This window comes from Aquarana catesbeiana, linkage group LG02 (genome assembly GCF_042186555.1).
Source record: "Aquarana catesbeiana isolate 2022-GZ linkage group LG02, ASM4218655v1, whole genome shotgun sequence".
In the NCBI taxonomy this organism is placed as follows: Eukaryota; Metazoa; Chordata; class Amphibia; order Anura; family Ranidae; genus Aquarana; species Aquarana catesbeiana.
The window spans coordinates 289650065-289664687 of record NC_133325.1 but is presented as its reverse complement, the minus strand read 5'-3'; the positions used below and the strand labels follow the sequence as shown (position 1 = coordinate 289664687).

General features: G+C 42.5%; 1 protein-coding gene across 1 annotated transcript in view; it reads right to left on the bottom strand.

Moving 5' to 3' along the window:
- Positions 1–14623, bottom strand: part of COL4A2 (collagen type IV alpha 2 chain) — a 312542-nt gene that overhangs the window by 15461 nt on the left and 282458 nt on the right. Inside the window, exons 40-44 of the mRNA XM_073614494.1 lie at positions 12422–12493; positions 12209–12334; positions 8363–8479; positions 4844–5005; positions 4652–4750 (exon numbers count right to left, since the gene is read on the bottom strand). Coding sequence (XP_073470595.1) covers positions 4652–4750; positions 4844–5005; positions 8363–8479; positions 12209–12334; positions 12422–12493 — 576 coding nt within the window. The remainder of the gene's footprint in view (positions 1–4651; positions 4751–4843; positions 5006–8362; positions 8480–12208; positions 12335–12421; positions 12494–14623) is intronic.

Here is a 14623-nt window from a genome sequence, read left to right as displayed (position 1 = left end):
TGTGTAAATATTCACCAGTCAACCATAACTTCATGGCCACCCACTTAATATTGAGTAGGTCTCCCTTTTGCCACCAAAACAGAACTGACCCATCGAAGCATTGACGCCACTAGACCTCTGAAGGTATGCTGTGGTATCTGGTATAAAGCCATCGGTAGAAGATCATTTAAGTCCTTGAAGTTGCAAGGTGGGGCCTCCATGAATCAGATTTGTTTTTCCAGCACATGCCACAGATGCTTGATTGGATTGAGATTTGGAGAATTTGAAGGCCACGTCAATACCTCAGACTCATTTTTGTGTTCCTCAGGCCAATCTTGAAGCATTTTTAAAGTATCCCAGGGCATATTGTGGGCGGCACAGTGGTGTAGTGGTAGCACTCTTGCCTAGCAGTAAGAAGGGTCACTGGTTCGAATCCCAACCACGACACTACCTGCTTGGAGTTTGCATGTTCTCCCTGTGCCTGCGTGGGTTTCCTCCGAGTACTCCGGTTTCCTCCCACACTCCAAAGACATGCTGGTAGGTTAATTAGATCCTATCTAAATTGTCCCTAGTATGTATGAATGTGAGTTAGGGACCTTAGATTGTAAGCTCCTTGAGGGTAGGGACTGATGTGAATGTACAATGTATATGTAAAGCGCTGCATAAATTGACAGCACTATATAACTACCTGAAATAAATAAATAAAATAAATAAATATTATCCTCTAAGAGAGGCCACTACCATCAGGAAATACCATTTCCATGAACAGGTGTACTTGGTCCCTAACAATGTTTAGGTAAGCGGTATGCGCCAAAGTAACATCCACATGAATGGCAGGACCAAGATTTCCTAGCACCACATTGCCCACAGCATTACATTGCCACCGCCAATTTGCCTTCTTCCCTTACTACATCCTTCTGGCATCTTTTCACCAGGTAAGCAAGGTACACGCACCCGGCCATCCATATAATGTAAAAGAAGATGTGATTTTTATTGGACCAGGCCAGCTTCTTCCATTGCTCCCTGGTCCAGTTCTGATGCTCACATGCCAATTGTAGGCGCTGTTGGCTGTGGACACAGGTCAGCATGGGCAACCTGATTGGTCTGCTTTTAACACATCAACTTCAAAGAGAACATGTTTACTTGTTGCCTAACGCAGACTTTCAGATGTCATTGCTACAAGTTAATCAATGTTAATCACTGAACCTGTCAGTGATCATAAACCGTGTGTATATATATATTATATTCCGTTGTCGGAAATTCCGATCGTGTGTACACAAATCCGATGCACAAAGTGCCACGCATGCTCAGAATAAATTAAGAGAGGAAAGATATTGGCTACTGCCCCGTTTATAGTCCCGACGTACGTGTTTTACGTCACCGCGTTCAGAACGATCAGATTTTCCGACAACTTTGTGTGACCGTGTGTATGCAAGACAAGTTTGAGCCAACATCCGTCGGAAAAAATCCCATGGATTTTGTTGTCGGAAAATCCTATCGTGTGTACAGGGCATTACTGTATTGGGGGGTCGGGGGTCTCCGAAAACCAGTCAGTATCTGGTGTGACCACCATTTGCCTCACGCAGAGCAGCACATCTCCTTCGCATAGAGTTGATCAGGTTGTTGGTTGTGGCCTGTGGAATACATTCCTCTTTAATGGCTGTGCGAAGTTGCTGGATATTGGCAGGAACTGGAACACGCTGTCATATATGCCGATCCAGAGCATCCCAAACATGCTCAATGGGTGACATGTCCGGTGAGTATGCTGGCCATGCAAGAACTGGGATGTGTCAGCTTCCAGGAATTGTGTACAGATCCTTGCAACATTCGGCCATGCATTATCATGCTGCAACATGAGGTGATGGTCGTGGATGAATGGCACAACAATGGGCCTCAGCATCTCATTACAATATCTCTGTGCATTCAAAATGCCATCAATAAAATGCACCTGTGTTCATTGTCCATAACATATGCTTGCCCATATCATAACCCCACCGCCACCATGGGCCACTCGATCCACAACGATGACATCAGCAAACTGCTCACCCACACAATGCCATACACGCTGTCTGCCATCTGCCCTGTGCATTGAAAACCAGGATTCATCCATGAAGAGAACACCTCTCCAAAGTGCCAGACACCATAGAATGTGAGCATTTGCCCACTCAAGTCAGTTACGACAACTAACTGCAGTCAGGTCGAGCCCCTGATGAGGACAACAAACATGCAGATGAGCTTCCCTGAGACGGTTTCTGACAATTTGTGCAGAAATTCTTTGGTTATCTTTGGTTCCGATTGTTGCAGCAGCTGTCCGGGTGGCTAGTCTCAGACCTGGAGATGAGGATGCTGGATGTGGAGGTCCTGGGCTGGTGTGGTGTAGTCTGCAGTTGTGAGGCTGGTTGGATGTACTGCCAAATTCTCTGAAACGCCTTTGGAGACAGCTTATGGTAGAGAAATGAACATTCAATTTAAGGGCAACAGCCCCAGTGGACATTTCTGCAGTCAGCATGCCAACTGCACTCTCCCTCAAAACTTGCGACATCTGTGGCACTGTGCTGTGTGATAAAACTGCACATTTTAGAGTGGCCTTTTATTGTGGTCAGCCTAAGGCACACCTGTGCAATAATCATGCTGCCTAATCAGCATCTTGATATGCCACACCTGTGAGGTGGATGGATTATCTCGGCAAAGGAGAAGTGCTCACTAATAGAGATTTATGAACAATATTTGAGAGAAATAGGCCTTTTGTGCACATAGAAAAAGGTATAGATCTTTAAGTTCAGCTCATGATAAATAGGGGCAAACACAAAAGTGTTGCGTTTATAATTTTGCTCAGTGTATATATATATATATATATATATATATATATGAAGTGTTGGATTTACAGAATAATTCCAGTAGTAAAGAAAATAATTTAGTAAGTTTCTAATACAAATCTGATTAAAATATGCCAAAGAAATGTGGCTGACTTAGTTTACTGTAATTTAGGTTTTCGGCTAATTTTTCCATTAGCAGACATAAAAGGCTCTTGCAAGCATAGCTTTTTGTAAGCTGTAGGTTGGGTGGTATAGGAGGATGAATAACTTTTTTTTTAACGATCTGAATGTGTACAATTAGTTTGCATCCGTGATATTAGTGTATTTATAGGCTATGAGTGCAATCCTATTAAACACTATTCTTACAACAAAACCCATTTGGTTTACAAAACCTCACAAATTATGGGGGTTATTTACTAAAGGCAAATCCACTTTGCACTACAAGTGCACTTGAAAGTGCAGTTGCTGTAGATCCGAGGGGGACATGCAAGGAAAATAAAAAACAGCATTTTAGCTTGCACATGATTGGATGATAAAATCAGCAGAGCTTCCCCTCATTTCAGATCTTCCCCTTAGATTTAGAGCGACTGCACTTCCAAGTGCACTTTTAGTGCAAAGTGGATTTGCCTTTCGTAAATAACACCCTATGTCAATAATAATCTTATTTCATAAACGTAGCAATACATCCTTAAATATACATTTTGTTTATGGACACATTGTTACATTTACGAAATGGGATTGTTTTGGACACAATGGGGGAGATTTGCTAAAACTGGTGCACACAGAATCTGGTGCAGCTGTGCATAGTAACCTTCAGCTTGTTCAATTAAGCCTTAACAATACAAACTTGAAGCTGATTGGTTACTATGCACAGCTGCACTAGATTCTGTGTGCACCAGCTTTAGTAAATCTCCCCCAATGGGATTGATTTAGTAAAACTGTAGAGTGCAAAATCTGGTGCAGCTCTGCATAGAAACCAATCAGCTTCCAGGTTTTATTGTCAAAGCTTAAGTAATAAGCTGATTGGCTACCATGTACAGCTGCACCATATTTTGCACTCTCCAATTTTAGTAAATCAACCCCAATGTATATGATTGTTTGTTTTTGTAAACAAAACAGATATTTTCATGTAAGTATTAAATTGACACAATTGATGTGCTTATAGTCTATAAATACACTAAAATTATAATATAGATGCAGTGTAGCATTTAGAGGAGAGCGGCACATTGCATAATATCATTATAGAGTACAGAGTTTTTTTTTGTATTTGCATCAGTGCTGTACACAGGGAGACTGCAGAAGGTCTTTGATAGACAGCTTTGAAAGAAGTTGAAAATGGATGTCTGCATCACAGGCTTGGGATTGGATGTTTGAAGAACACCAGTTTACCAAAAATGAAATGAAGGTACAAAAGGAGTTCTTCAGAAGGCTGAGGAAACAAAACCCTAGGCAGGCAGGCTGCCTCTCTCTCCCCTTTATTTACTTTAATGCTATTTTTTCTATTTAACAATATACCTATAGACATTTGGGGCTGGTCATTAAATCCGGAGAAAGGAAAATAAGCTGAAACAACGTTTTTTTTTTTTCTGAAAACCTAATTGTTTTTATTAGCAAGACTCAACAATTTTGTGTTCATTTTCTATTTGTGTATTATTTCTGTCATATAGGCCTTCATTTTTTTTTTTAAGGTGGCCATAGAATTCAAGAAACAATGTTTGGGGATGTCATTTTACACAGTGTGGCTTCTGGTGTGGTAAGTTCCTAGTAACTGGTTCAAAAACATCCTCTTTTTTATAGAAAGCATGACTACAAATAAATTCCAAGCACAGATTGTGTAAAATTGTTTTGGTACTGACCTGTAGCCCCTCTGTCACCTTTTGGTCCTTTAGGCCCTGTGTCTCCTGAAAATCCAGGTAATCCAAAGTTCCCAATAATGCCCTGTTGACCTTTCTGACCTTTTGATATTAAAAAAAAAAAAAAAACATTGTTATGCAGGGCAGCATTACAAAAAAGCTTAGGAACAGCCGGATATTGATAATACACAGTACCTTTCAACCCAGGATAACCAGGAATCCCAGTAAACCCTTGCAATCCTCTGTCACCAGGAGGTCCTCTCTCACCAACAATTCCTGGTAATCCAAATGGTCCTGGCTCTCCTTTCACACCAGGTTGAGAGGACACACCTGGTCTTCCTTGCGGCCCTGGATAGCCTGAAAACAAATCCAAGAAACATGTATTAATAATGTATTAATTAATTAATACTGGTTGCTCTGATTATGCTTTTCAGTTTCTCGCAGAAATCCTTCAAATAGTACAGTTGGCCATATGTAGACAGATATCTGTCATGGAAAAGATTTGCCTATTCTCATAAAGAAGTCATAATGTGTGACTTTACCATGACTTTCTCTTTCTTTGTATTGTCAGCTATATACATATTTACTTTTTTTATTAGCTAAAGTGTGGTGTCAGCTTCTGCAATGTTTCCCCATATGTTATGATTGTTTTAAATAGGTTATTACATTATATACTAGATCACCTACTGTATATTAGCATAGGTAATTTACTACTGTTTTAAATAATTATATAGCCCAATGTTATCAGATTTAAGGATAAATACTGTCAAAGAATAACTACTGTTTTGCAAATTAGCCTTAGCCTAGGCTCACATTGGTACTATTTAGCATGGGATGCCAAATTGCATGCAAAATTGGCATGGATATTGCCGGCAATGGCACCGTCCGAATCGATTCCCAAAAGTAGTTCCTGTACTACTTTTGCCAACTTCGGGTGGGTGGATTTTTATAGACATCTTTGTGGATGTCTATAAAAACAGATGTCTGTCAAGTCGCCCCCGAAGTCAGACTGCATTGCCGGGTTGAAATTGCGCAAGTTCAGCTGAACTTGCACGATTTCTAACCCGCAGCAATGTGAACCTAGGCTAAGGCTCAGTTCACACTGCCGTGGCTTGAAATCTGACTTGTGAGACCCCAAGTCGTGTGAAATGTGAAATCCCATGTTAGTCAATGAGAGCTGTCTTAATTAGCACTACTGAAGTCGCTCCGACTTTAGAAAAGATTCCTGTACTGCTTCAAGACGAATTCTATCTGACTTCTATTCTATACTTCTATCAAAGTAATACACAAGTCCCCAGGAAGTTGTCAGCCTCGCGATTTTCAGTTTGCGGCAGTGTAAACCGAGCCTTACTGGTGGATTATTGAAAGATGCCATCTGACCACTAATTTACGCTTCAGCAGCATGTAACATGTCTGTGGACATTGGGCTCCCTGACTGGGCTAAACTGATGCTGAATTACTTTTGTATCCAGTTGTAGGAAATGGCCACTTTGTTGCCCCTGTGTTTCTCTTTTAAAATTCAGCTTAGGTGGAGCTTAGCATGGAGCAGTAGCTTGCTGATGGGAAGAGAGAAGCCTTGGGAGAGAGCATGGCATAGGACTCAGGGACACCCTGATGAAGTCACGTGACCATGATGTAACATGTAGAGCGTGAGTGGAGGCATACTGGAAGTGACGCGATTTTGGAACAAGCTCGGAGCTTGTGGATATATGCCATTACACTGCTTTTTAATGTGAGTGCACTGTATGATGTTATGATTTTAATAAATTCATTCTAAGTTACTACACTACGAGAGCTCTCTTCTTCCTTTATATATACCCCTTTGAGAGGACATTAGAGGGAACCCCCTGGGAGAAAACAGAGACACAACATATGTGAGAACAGATCATCGGAAACAACTATAGATGACCCCAAGAGGTGACTACACGCCACTACACCGTTCAAGGAACCATAGGCTATGCTGATTTAATACTTACCTGAGGTAAGAGGCTAGAGAGCATGGAGGTGATGTGGGAGCAAGATCGTCACCTATATTAGAAATAATTACCACTAAGGGTGTAGGGATATTGTGCACTACCTCACAAAAAGGACTTATTATATAAGGACTTGTATCGATGGACATGCACCATTATATTGTTGTTTAGATTTGTGTGTTAGGTGTCCAGCCTTGAGACACAAGTTATTATTTATGCACTAGGATCACTTTTTTTACATGTTTTGGATCATTATTTATATTGCATGTTTATACACCTATTTTCTATTGCTGCTGATTTAACACAGTGTGAAGAGTGTGGTGATGGTTGGATGACTAGGGGCATCACAGAGTGATTGCTTTTAGCCTTGAGGTTACACCCAGTAACGTTCAATTGGTTTATGCACTGAAGTCACTTTATATTTATATTTATTTTGATGGTTATCTATTAGGAGTGATTAACTAGGTTTAGCTACCACAAGAGTTCACATCACATATTGGTTGGATTGAGTCAGCGCCTCACTACTCTCTAACAATCCATATATTTTGTCTCAACAAAAATTAATTTAGACATGTGCAGAACGGAAAATTGTGTTTAGTTTTGGATAGATTATGTTACTAATTTTGCTTCATTGATTTGTTTCAGAATCAGTTTAGTTTATTAGTTTTCTAACAAATTCCAAATTCAGATCGGTCAGAAAATTATTAGAATCCTGTGTAAAGAATAGCTGGTCGTTAAGAAGTAGGCTGAGAAGCCAGGCGCTGCATCCCTAACAACCGATGACTTTGTCAGCTGTCAGCGACTTCCCCACTGACAGCTACATGTAAATCAAAAGAATGCCGATCGAATAATGCCTCCCAATGGATAATGCCAACGTGGGGGTCTGCACATGCACAGTACAGAACGTCTCTCCTGCTGATATGTTGATCAGCTGGCATCCTGTCAACACAGCGCATGCGCAGATCGTCGGAGACCGTTATTGTCAGATTCTGGTTCGCTGTTGTATGGAACCTGCACTGCAACAGACAGAAAACACACCCTTCAATACACTGAAAAACCCGCCCCGCAACAGCGAGGCAGAATCTGACAATTACATTCTCCCTCAGCGCTTTGCAGATTATCGGATACTGCCTCCGACGATCTGCGCATGCGCTGTATTGACATCACGCCAGCTGGTGAACATATCAGCTGGGGTGACGTTGCATACTGCCCATGCGTAAACCCGTCTGAGGCATTATTTGACGGGAGGCAATATTCGACAGGACGACAGCAATGAAAAATTCTGAAAAAAAACCAGTGTGCCCCCCCCCCAATCTATACCAGGCTCTTCGGCTCTAGTATGGATTTTAAGGGAAGCCCTATGCCAAAAAAAAAAAAAAACGATGTGGGCCCCCCCCCAAAAAAAATTCAATACCAGACCCTCATTTGAGCATGCAGCCAGGCAGGCCAGGAGGTGGGGTGGGTGAGTGAGCGAGCAGTGCTTTGGAGCAGGGGAGGGGGCATCTGTCCTTCTACAAATGACCAATATAAGGAGTCAGTTTTACACTGACCACCAATGTAAGAAGGAACTTCTCCACTGACCACTAATGTAAGTACTACAATTTTTAAACTTGTTTTTTTTTACAATTGTCTGCATTTATTTTATGCTTATTTCAGCAGGGGATTCCTAAGGCCAAACAAATATTTCAAGGGTCCTGCAATAAAAAGACTGAGAAAAGCTGTCCCAAAGAAAAAAAACTACCTGGCTGTCCAGTAGGCCCTGCAGGCCCAGTATCTCCTGGGATTCCGGACAAATTTGATGCACCTGGAAGTCCACGAACTCCATTTAATCCAGGCAAACCAGTTATGCCTGGTAAACCTAAAACCAAAAGAGATTTGAAACATTTATTATCAATATGTGTAACTTATAATGTATGTAGTTACGTATCATAATTTAATACCATAATACAATTTTATTAACTGTTCTTAAAGTGTTACTTAACCCAGGACCCTGCATTCACTATATCTGGTCTCCCACTGTACACATAACATGGCAATGCAATTATTTTAGTAAATGTAAACTGCTAAATATCTTTTCTCATAAGCAGTATATAGCAGTCTTGTGATTTCTATCAGTGTCTGGTCAAGCACTGGTTAAAGCTTGTAGGAAGATTTTTCATTCTCATCTGACTGTCCTATGAGGCTGCATGACCCCTGACTTTATTTCTGAACTGTGCTGATCACATGCACCCTTCCAAGAAAAAAAAAACTCTCTAGCAATAAACACCAAACTGAGCATGTGCAGAGTGTCCCCAAGGCTCTGCAGATGGATTGGGGACAATAAAATAAGGTGCGGATCAGAGAGGACAGGATCAAACAGTCTTTTTACACAATGCAGAGGATTAACCACTTAGGTTCCACAGCGGGTATAACAAGCATGCTTTACTGCAAATACAGACAGATTTTACTGTTGTAGGTTTAGTAACACTTAAATGGAATAGTGCATGTGTGTACTAGAGTACAAAACTTCATAGAGATTAACGCATGCACAAACTCATTACTAAATGATTTTTAACCAGAGCGATGTATAACCCTAGTGAGTATGCTTACTACTGAGCAGACAATGCAGGCCCAATCAAATCTACAAATTAAGAAAACAAACCCAGCTCATCAGTTCCATTTACATTTTTCACTAAAGATGTCAAATGAAGATACCCATGTAATATTCACAGAATCAACCTGAAATTGACTGGGTCATCTGACTATCATAGTTTTTGAATGTTTTTCAGCACAGTCTATAGGAATATTCAGGGTTTGATTTGCGTGCTTTTTTTAGGCCTCCTGTTCTGATACAATGATGCATTTGAATTATGTGCTGATTTTATACAAACTAAATATATTATTCACTACTGTGACATATTCTGGCATCATAATGAATGGCATTGATGTAAATTACATTGTTATATGTGACAGTTTTAATGAATTAGTAATACAGAATGCATTTCCTTTAAAGTGGTTGTAAACCTTGGACATGAAATATGAAGAAAGCATATCCCTCTATAGTGTGCACTCTGTCTGCTGCCCCGTTCCTCTGCTATCAGCATGAATCACTTCTGAAAAGTTTTCCTGACACCAAGAGGAAAATGGTGGACCTCCAGCTGATTGACAGCCTCAGCTCTGTTCCTGTGTGCTGTGTGGAGGGGTTTGTGTCTCTTCCCTCCAATCACCTCTCAGAGCTCTCCTCACTTAACTCTGCAGAGTGTAACTTCAGCTCTCCGCCTCCTTTTTTCTGAACTCTCAGACAAGCTTTAAAATCCAGCACTTTAAATGGATGAAGAGAAGAAATAGCTGCAGATAAACAGGTACAACTTATGTAGGAGAATTTGTTTAATCTCTGTGTATTACCTGAGGCCAGTCACTTCACTGATTATATGTAAGGGTTTACAACCACTTTAAGTAATTTCAGTTGGCTTCTGATGAAACCCATGTCAATTTATCTTCTATTACTCTTAATATATTGTTCACCTAGTGCAGATGTAGCACCCTGATGTTTAGACAGGGTTGCTATTAAATGTATATGCCAAGTGATAGTTGCCTTGGCCAATTGGTAGGAGATCAATTGATTTCGGACTAATTCTGGAATTGCTGCACTTCTCTCTTCTGTCGCCAGGTGGCCGGGTATCTGGTGACATTAGATAACACAAGGGCATTGCAAGGACAGATTAGGAATGAATGGGGTGTCTCAGCCAATGGGCAGGGATTTTCTTGGGTCCCTTGGCCTGCTGGGAGAGCCTATTTATTTGGGTTGAGTCAGGTTATCGGGGTTCTGTGCCACCTGGATGGATATCTGGGTGGACATGTGTTGTATTGCCACAGGCTGCTAGGCCAGAAACCTAAAGCCTATCTCAGGGACATCTGGCTGCTAGGCTGTCTGTGGGCCTATCCAGAAGCAGGAGAGCAGCGTAGTGTTGGGACTGCGGGCTTGTAGTCAAACAAGAAGTAACAGTTCCATCAACCAGGAAACCGGTCGTGGTCGGAGGTAGAAAGAAAGCTGTCGCCACTAAGGGACCATCCACCTTGCTGCCGGAGACCATTGTGAGTAGGCTGAGGCCAGTACCTGAGCAGACTTTTTGCCAGCCGGGGACGGTAAAGAAGTGGGAAAGCTTCAGGAAGTGCCAAATCAGGGACCCAACGGGACAGCAGAGGTGACGTTTGTGGAGTGCCAAACCAGGGACCTAACGTGTCAGCAGAGGTGAAGCTTGAAGAGTATCTGTGAGTGCCAAGCCAGGAACCCAGCGGTGAGGAGGGGGTGATGCTTTAGGAAGATACTGAGTGCTACAGTGAAAGAGCTCAGAGGATACAGTGGCTAATGGATCTGAAGTCTAGTGAGAGAGACTGGGAGCTCATTGAGTGAAGACCCACAGTGAGTGAGGTAAAGAGAACTGTTCGTGTTGCAGATAGTTGAATACCTTTGCCATTAGTAACAGCTACAAGATTGTTGCCATAGGAGACAGCAGTCCTACCTATACAGAAGTGGTGTCCGGCTGTATAGCTGTCTACCTATGGAAGTCTCAGAGTCTGCCAATTAACGTTGCGTCTACCTAAGGGTGTCCTGGCCCCAACCCTCTCTCCCACAGTTCTGTTTAAGAGACAATAAATCTCTTTGCATTCAAAAAGTGTCTGGTGCCCACCTGTTCATCTTGCATTACACCCACCATGCCTCGTAACCCACTCTACACTGAAGGATGTCAGCTCTCTCTAACTCTGGAGGTCACTATTGGGCCTAAAAAAACCCGGGCTTTGCTACACAAGTATGATGGTAAAAATGATGTGGACTAAAGCAGTTTATATTTCAAATCACTGACTGATATGGCTGATTTTCACAGTAGTTGTTTTACAATCCGATAGTTATTATTATTATTATTATACAGGATTTATATCCAACAGTTTATGCAGCGCTTTACAACTTGAGGGTAGACAGTACAAATACAATACACTTTAATACAGGAATCAAAGGGCCCTGCTCATTAGAGCTTACAATCTCAGAGGGAAGGTCAAGAGATATAAGAGGTAATAAATATGAGGGATGTGCTGATGGAGAAAATAAAAGTACAGTTGTTAGGTGGGGGCCAGATAGGCTTCTCTGAAAAGATGAGTTTTCAGGGATCGTCTGAAAGAGTACAAAGTAGGAGAAAGTTGGACAGATTAGGATAGAGCATTCCAGAGGATGGGAGAGGCTCAGGTGAAGTCCTCGATAAATGTTATGATAAATAAACTCCTACTTAACAAAATGTTGATTTGATGGAGTCGGAAATTGCAGCAGATATTATAGCTGACATTTTTAATGTGCTGTTAAACACGTATCAGCCTTGCATGAGCCAGCAAGTGACGACTGAAATGTAACCTGAGAAGACCATAACCTGTACTAGGAATGACATGCATGCAAAAAACACAAATTTTCTTGACCAACATGCTGCTTTTCAGTATAAACTGAATCTGCAGAAAGTAAGCATGCTGCACAAACACAAATACTAAATGAGCAGAATCAAAATATTACATAACACGTTTATGGGCCCCATAAGTGGTGAGTACAGAAAGTTGCACTAACCTGGCTCTCCCCTGGCACCTGTTCCACCCGTGTTACCAGGAAGTCCAGCTAGATTGCTGTGTTCTCCCTGATCACCTTTTTGCCCAGGAGTTCCTTTAATACCTCTTACACCAAAGACATCCACCCCTATTTAAAAGAATGCATATATATTAACAATACATATCATAGGGTGAAATGTGCTATTCTACTAGAGCCAATTAATGTAAGCTGTACCTGCTGGTCCCTGAAGCCCCTTTGTACCCTTCAAGCCATCAAGTCCAGAACGTCCTCTCAATCCAGGGAAACCTGTAAAAGAATTACATATGTGGTATGAATGTTATATAACAATTCATGCAATGCTTAGAGAATAGCTTGGAGCAGTGGTTGTCAACTTATGAGCTAAAAGGGACCTCAAATGCGACCCCTGATATCACCAAAGGGCCCCACATAATGTTCAATATATGTAGTGCTTGAGAGGCCTGTCAGAAACTTCAGACCTAATGGAGTGTCAGGGATTATGGGCATGCTACATTTTTGGCTGGGGATATGCTGCAGAAGACAATATGAAACCGAGAACATGTTATATGAGGCCAGTTACGTCACTAGGTTTGGTGTCACCTGGTGCAGAAAAACCTGGTGTCGTCCCCTTTTCCACCCACTATAGTCCCCCCTCAGTACAGACCCCGCTCCACTAAGTACAGACCCCCCTCCATTAAGTACAGACCCCCCTCTCTCAGTATAGACCCCCCCACAAAGTACAGACCCTCCTCCCACAGTATAGATCCCCCTCCCTCAGTACAAACCCCCTCACTAAGAGAAGACCCACCTTCCTCAGTTTAGACCCCCCCCCAGTATAGACCCCTTCTTCAGTACAGACCCCCCTCCATCAGTATAGACCCTCCTCAGTGCAGACCCCCTCTATCAATATAGACCCCCTCAATGCAGACCCCCCTCCATCAGTATAGACCCCCTCAGTGCAGACCCCCCTCCATCAGTATAGACCCCCTCAGTGCAGACCCCCTCTATTAGTATAGACCCCCCTCAATGCAGACCCCCTCTATCAGTATAGACCCCTCTCAGTGCAGACCTACCTTCATCAGTATAGACCCCCCTCTATCAGTATAGACCCCCCTCTCCACTTGTGCTAGTGGACCCCCTCTACCCTCCCATAGCGCCCCCCAGCACATGTCCTCCTAACCCCCACCCCATCACTGCTCCATCGTTTTTTAACTTGCCCCCCTTCCTGGTCACTGTCCCCACTCTTCTGTCAATTTACATTACAATAAACTGTACAGACCTCAGGACAGCAGTGTGTGTCCCTCGGACTTCTGCCTCCTGTATAGATGTAAATAGAGAGGAGGGGGAGACGGCTTCGGTCCACTCCGCTCCTCTGTGTGAGACAAGGAGCCAGCTGTGAGATGCGTGAGACGCAGATCTGTTTAGGGGTGCAATGTTAGCGGTGCCACTGCCCATAGGTGACCCCCTCTGGTGGGTGTCACCCGGGTGTGGACCGCACCCCCCGCACCCCCCCAGCGATGCCACTGCATGAGGCTAGCAGAGATCAGTTCTATTACCCTAATCAATGTTCCCGCTACAAATTGCTGAGGTCCGAGGTCCACATATATACCAAAGGGCCGCATATGGCCCTTGGGCCACAGGTTGGGCGCCAGGGGCTAAAGTTTCTGGAGTGAAGCTATACACTGTATATAACAATTCATGATCAAATTAGGTTTCTTTAAACCTACGCTGGAGATAACTGGGCCATGTATGAGCTATTCTGTCAGATGAAACTGACAGATATCCAATTTCATACTGAAGAGCCAGAATGGAACAGCTTGTAAGAAGGCTGCATCAGTATGTACATGAAGTTCTTGTATAATTGCATCAGTATTCAGCTCACTCTCTATGGAGCCATTTTAGTGTACCTGGAAGTGTTCACTTCAACAGATCGCTAAATATTTATGTTTTCAATCTTCCTATACTGTATGTACTATATATGATATGGTTGTACTTTGAAATGTAAGTATGGACTAAAGAAGGCATTCGAAAGAGTGGCAAAATGTATTCAACATTACAAACTGAATCCAGTTAAATGTGACTAACTACTACTAGCTAATGAAACACAGAATATTATTAGCCATTTCGGCCTAATGCTGACCTGTGTTGCACATATTACTCTCTCCACTATGCATTTATTGATTCACATGGGCGTACTTAAGCATACCTCCATGTGAAGGGCTGTTTGCCTACATGGGTGCACAGGTGTTTCATGCATCCTCATGTAGACAGACCCATTCCTGTCTACTGGGATGCAGTTGCTGCATGGACATAGCTGATGGTCCAATTTGACAGTGCATGTCCCCACATACCTGTACAGCTGCACGGACACATCTGCTGCATCCCGATAGACATGAATGGGACTGCCTGCATGCAGAT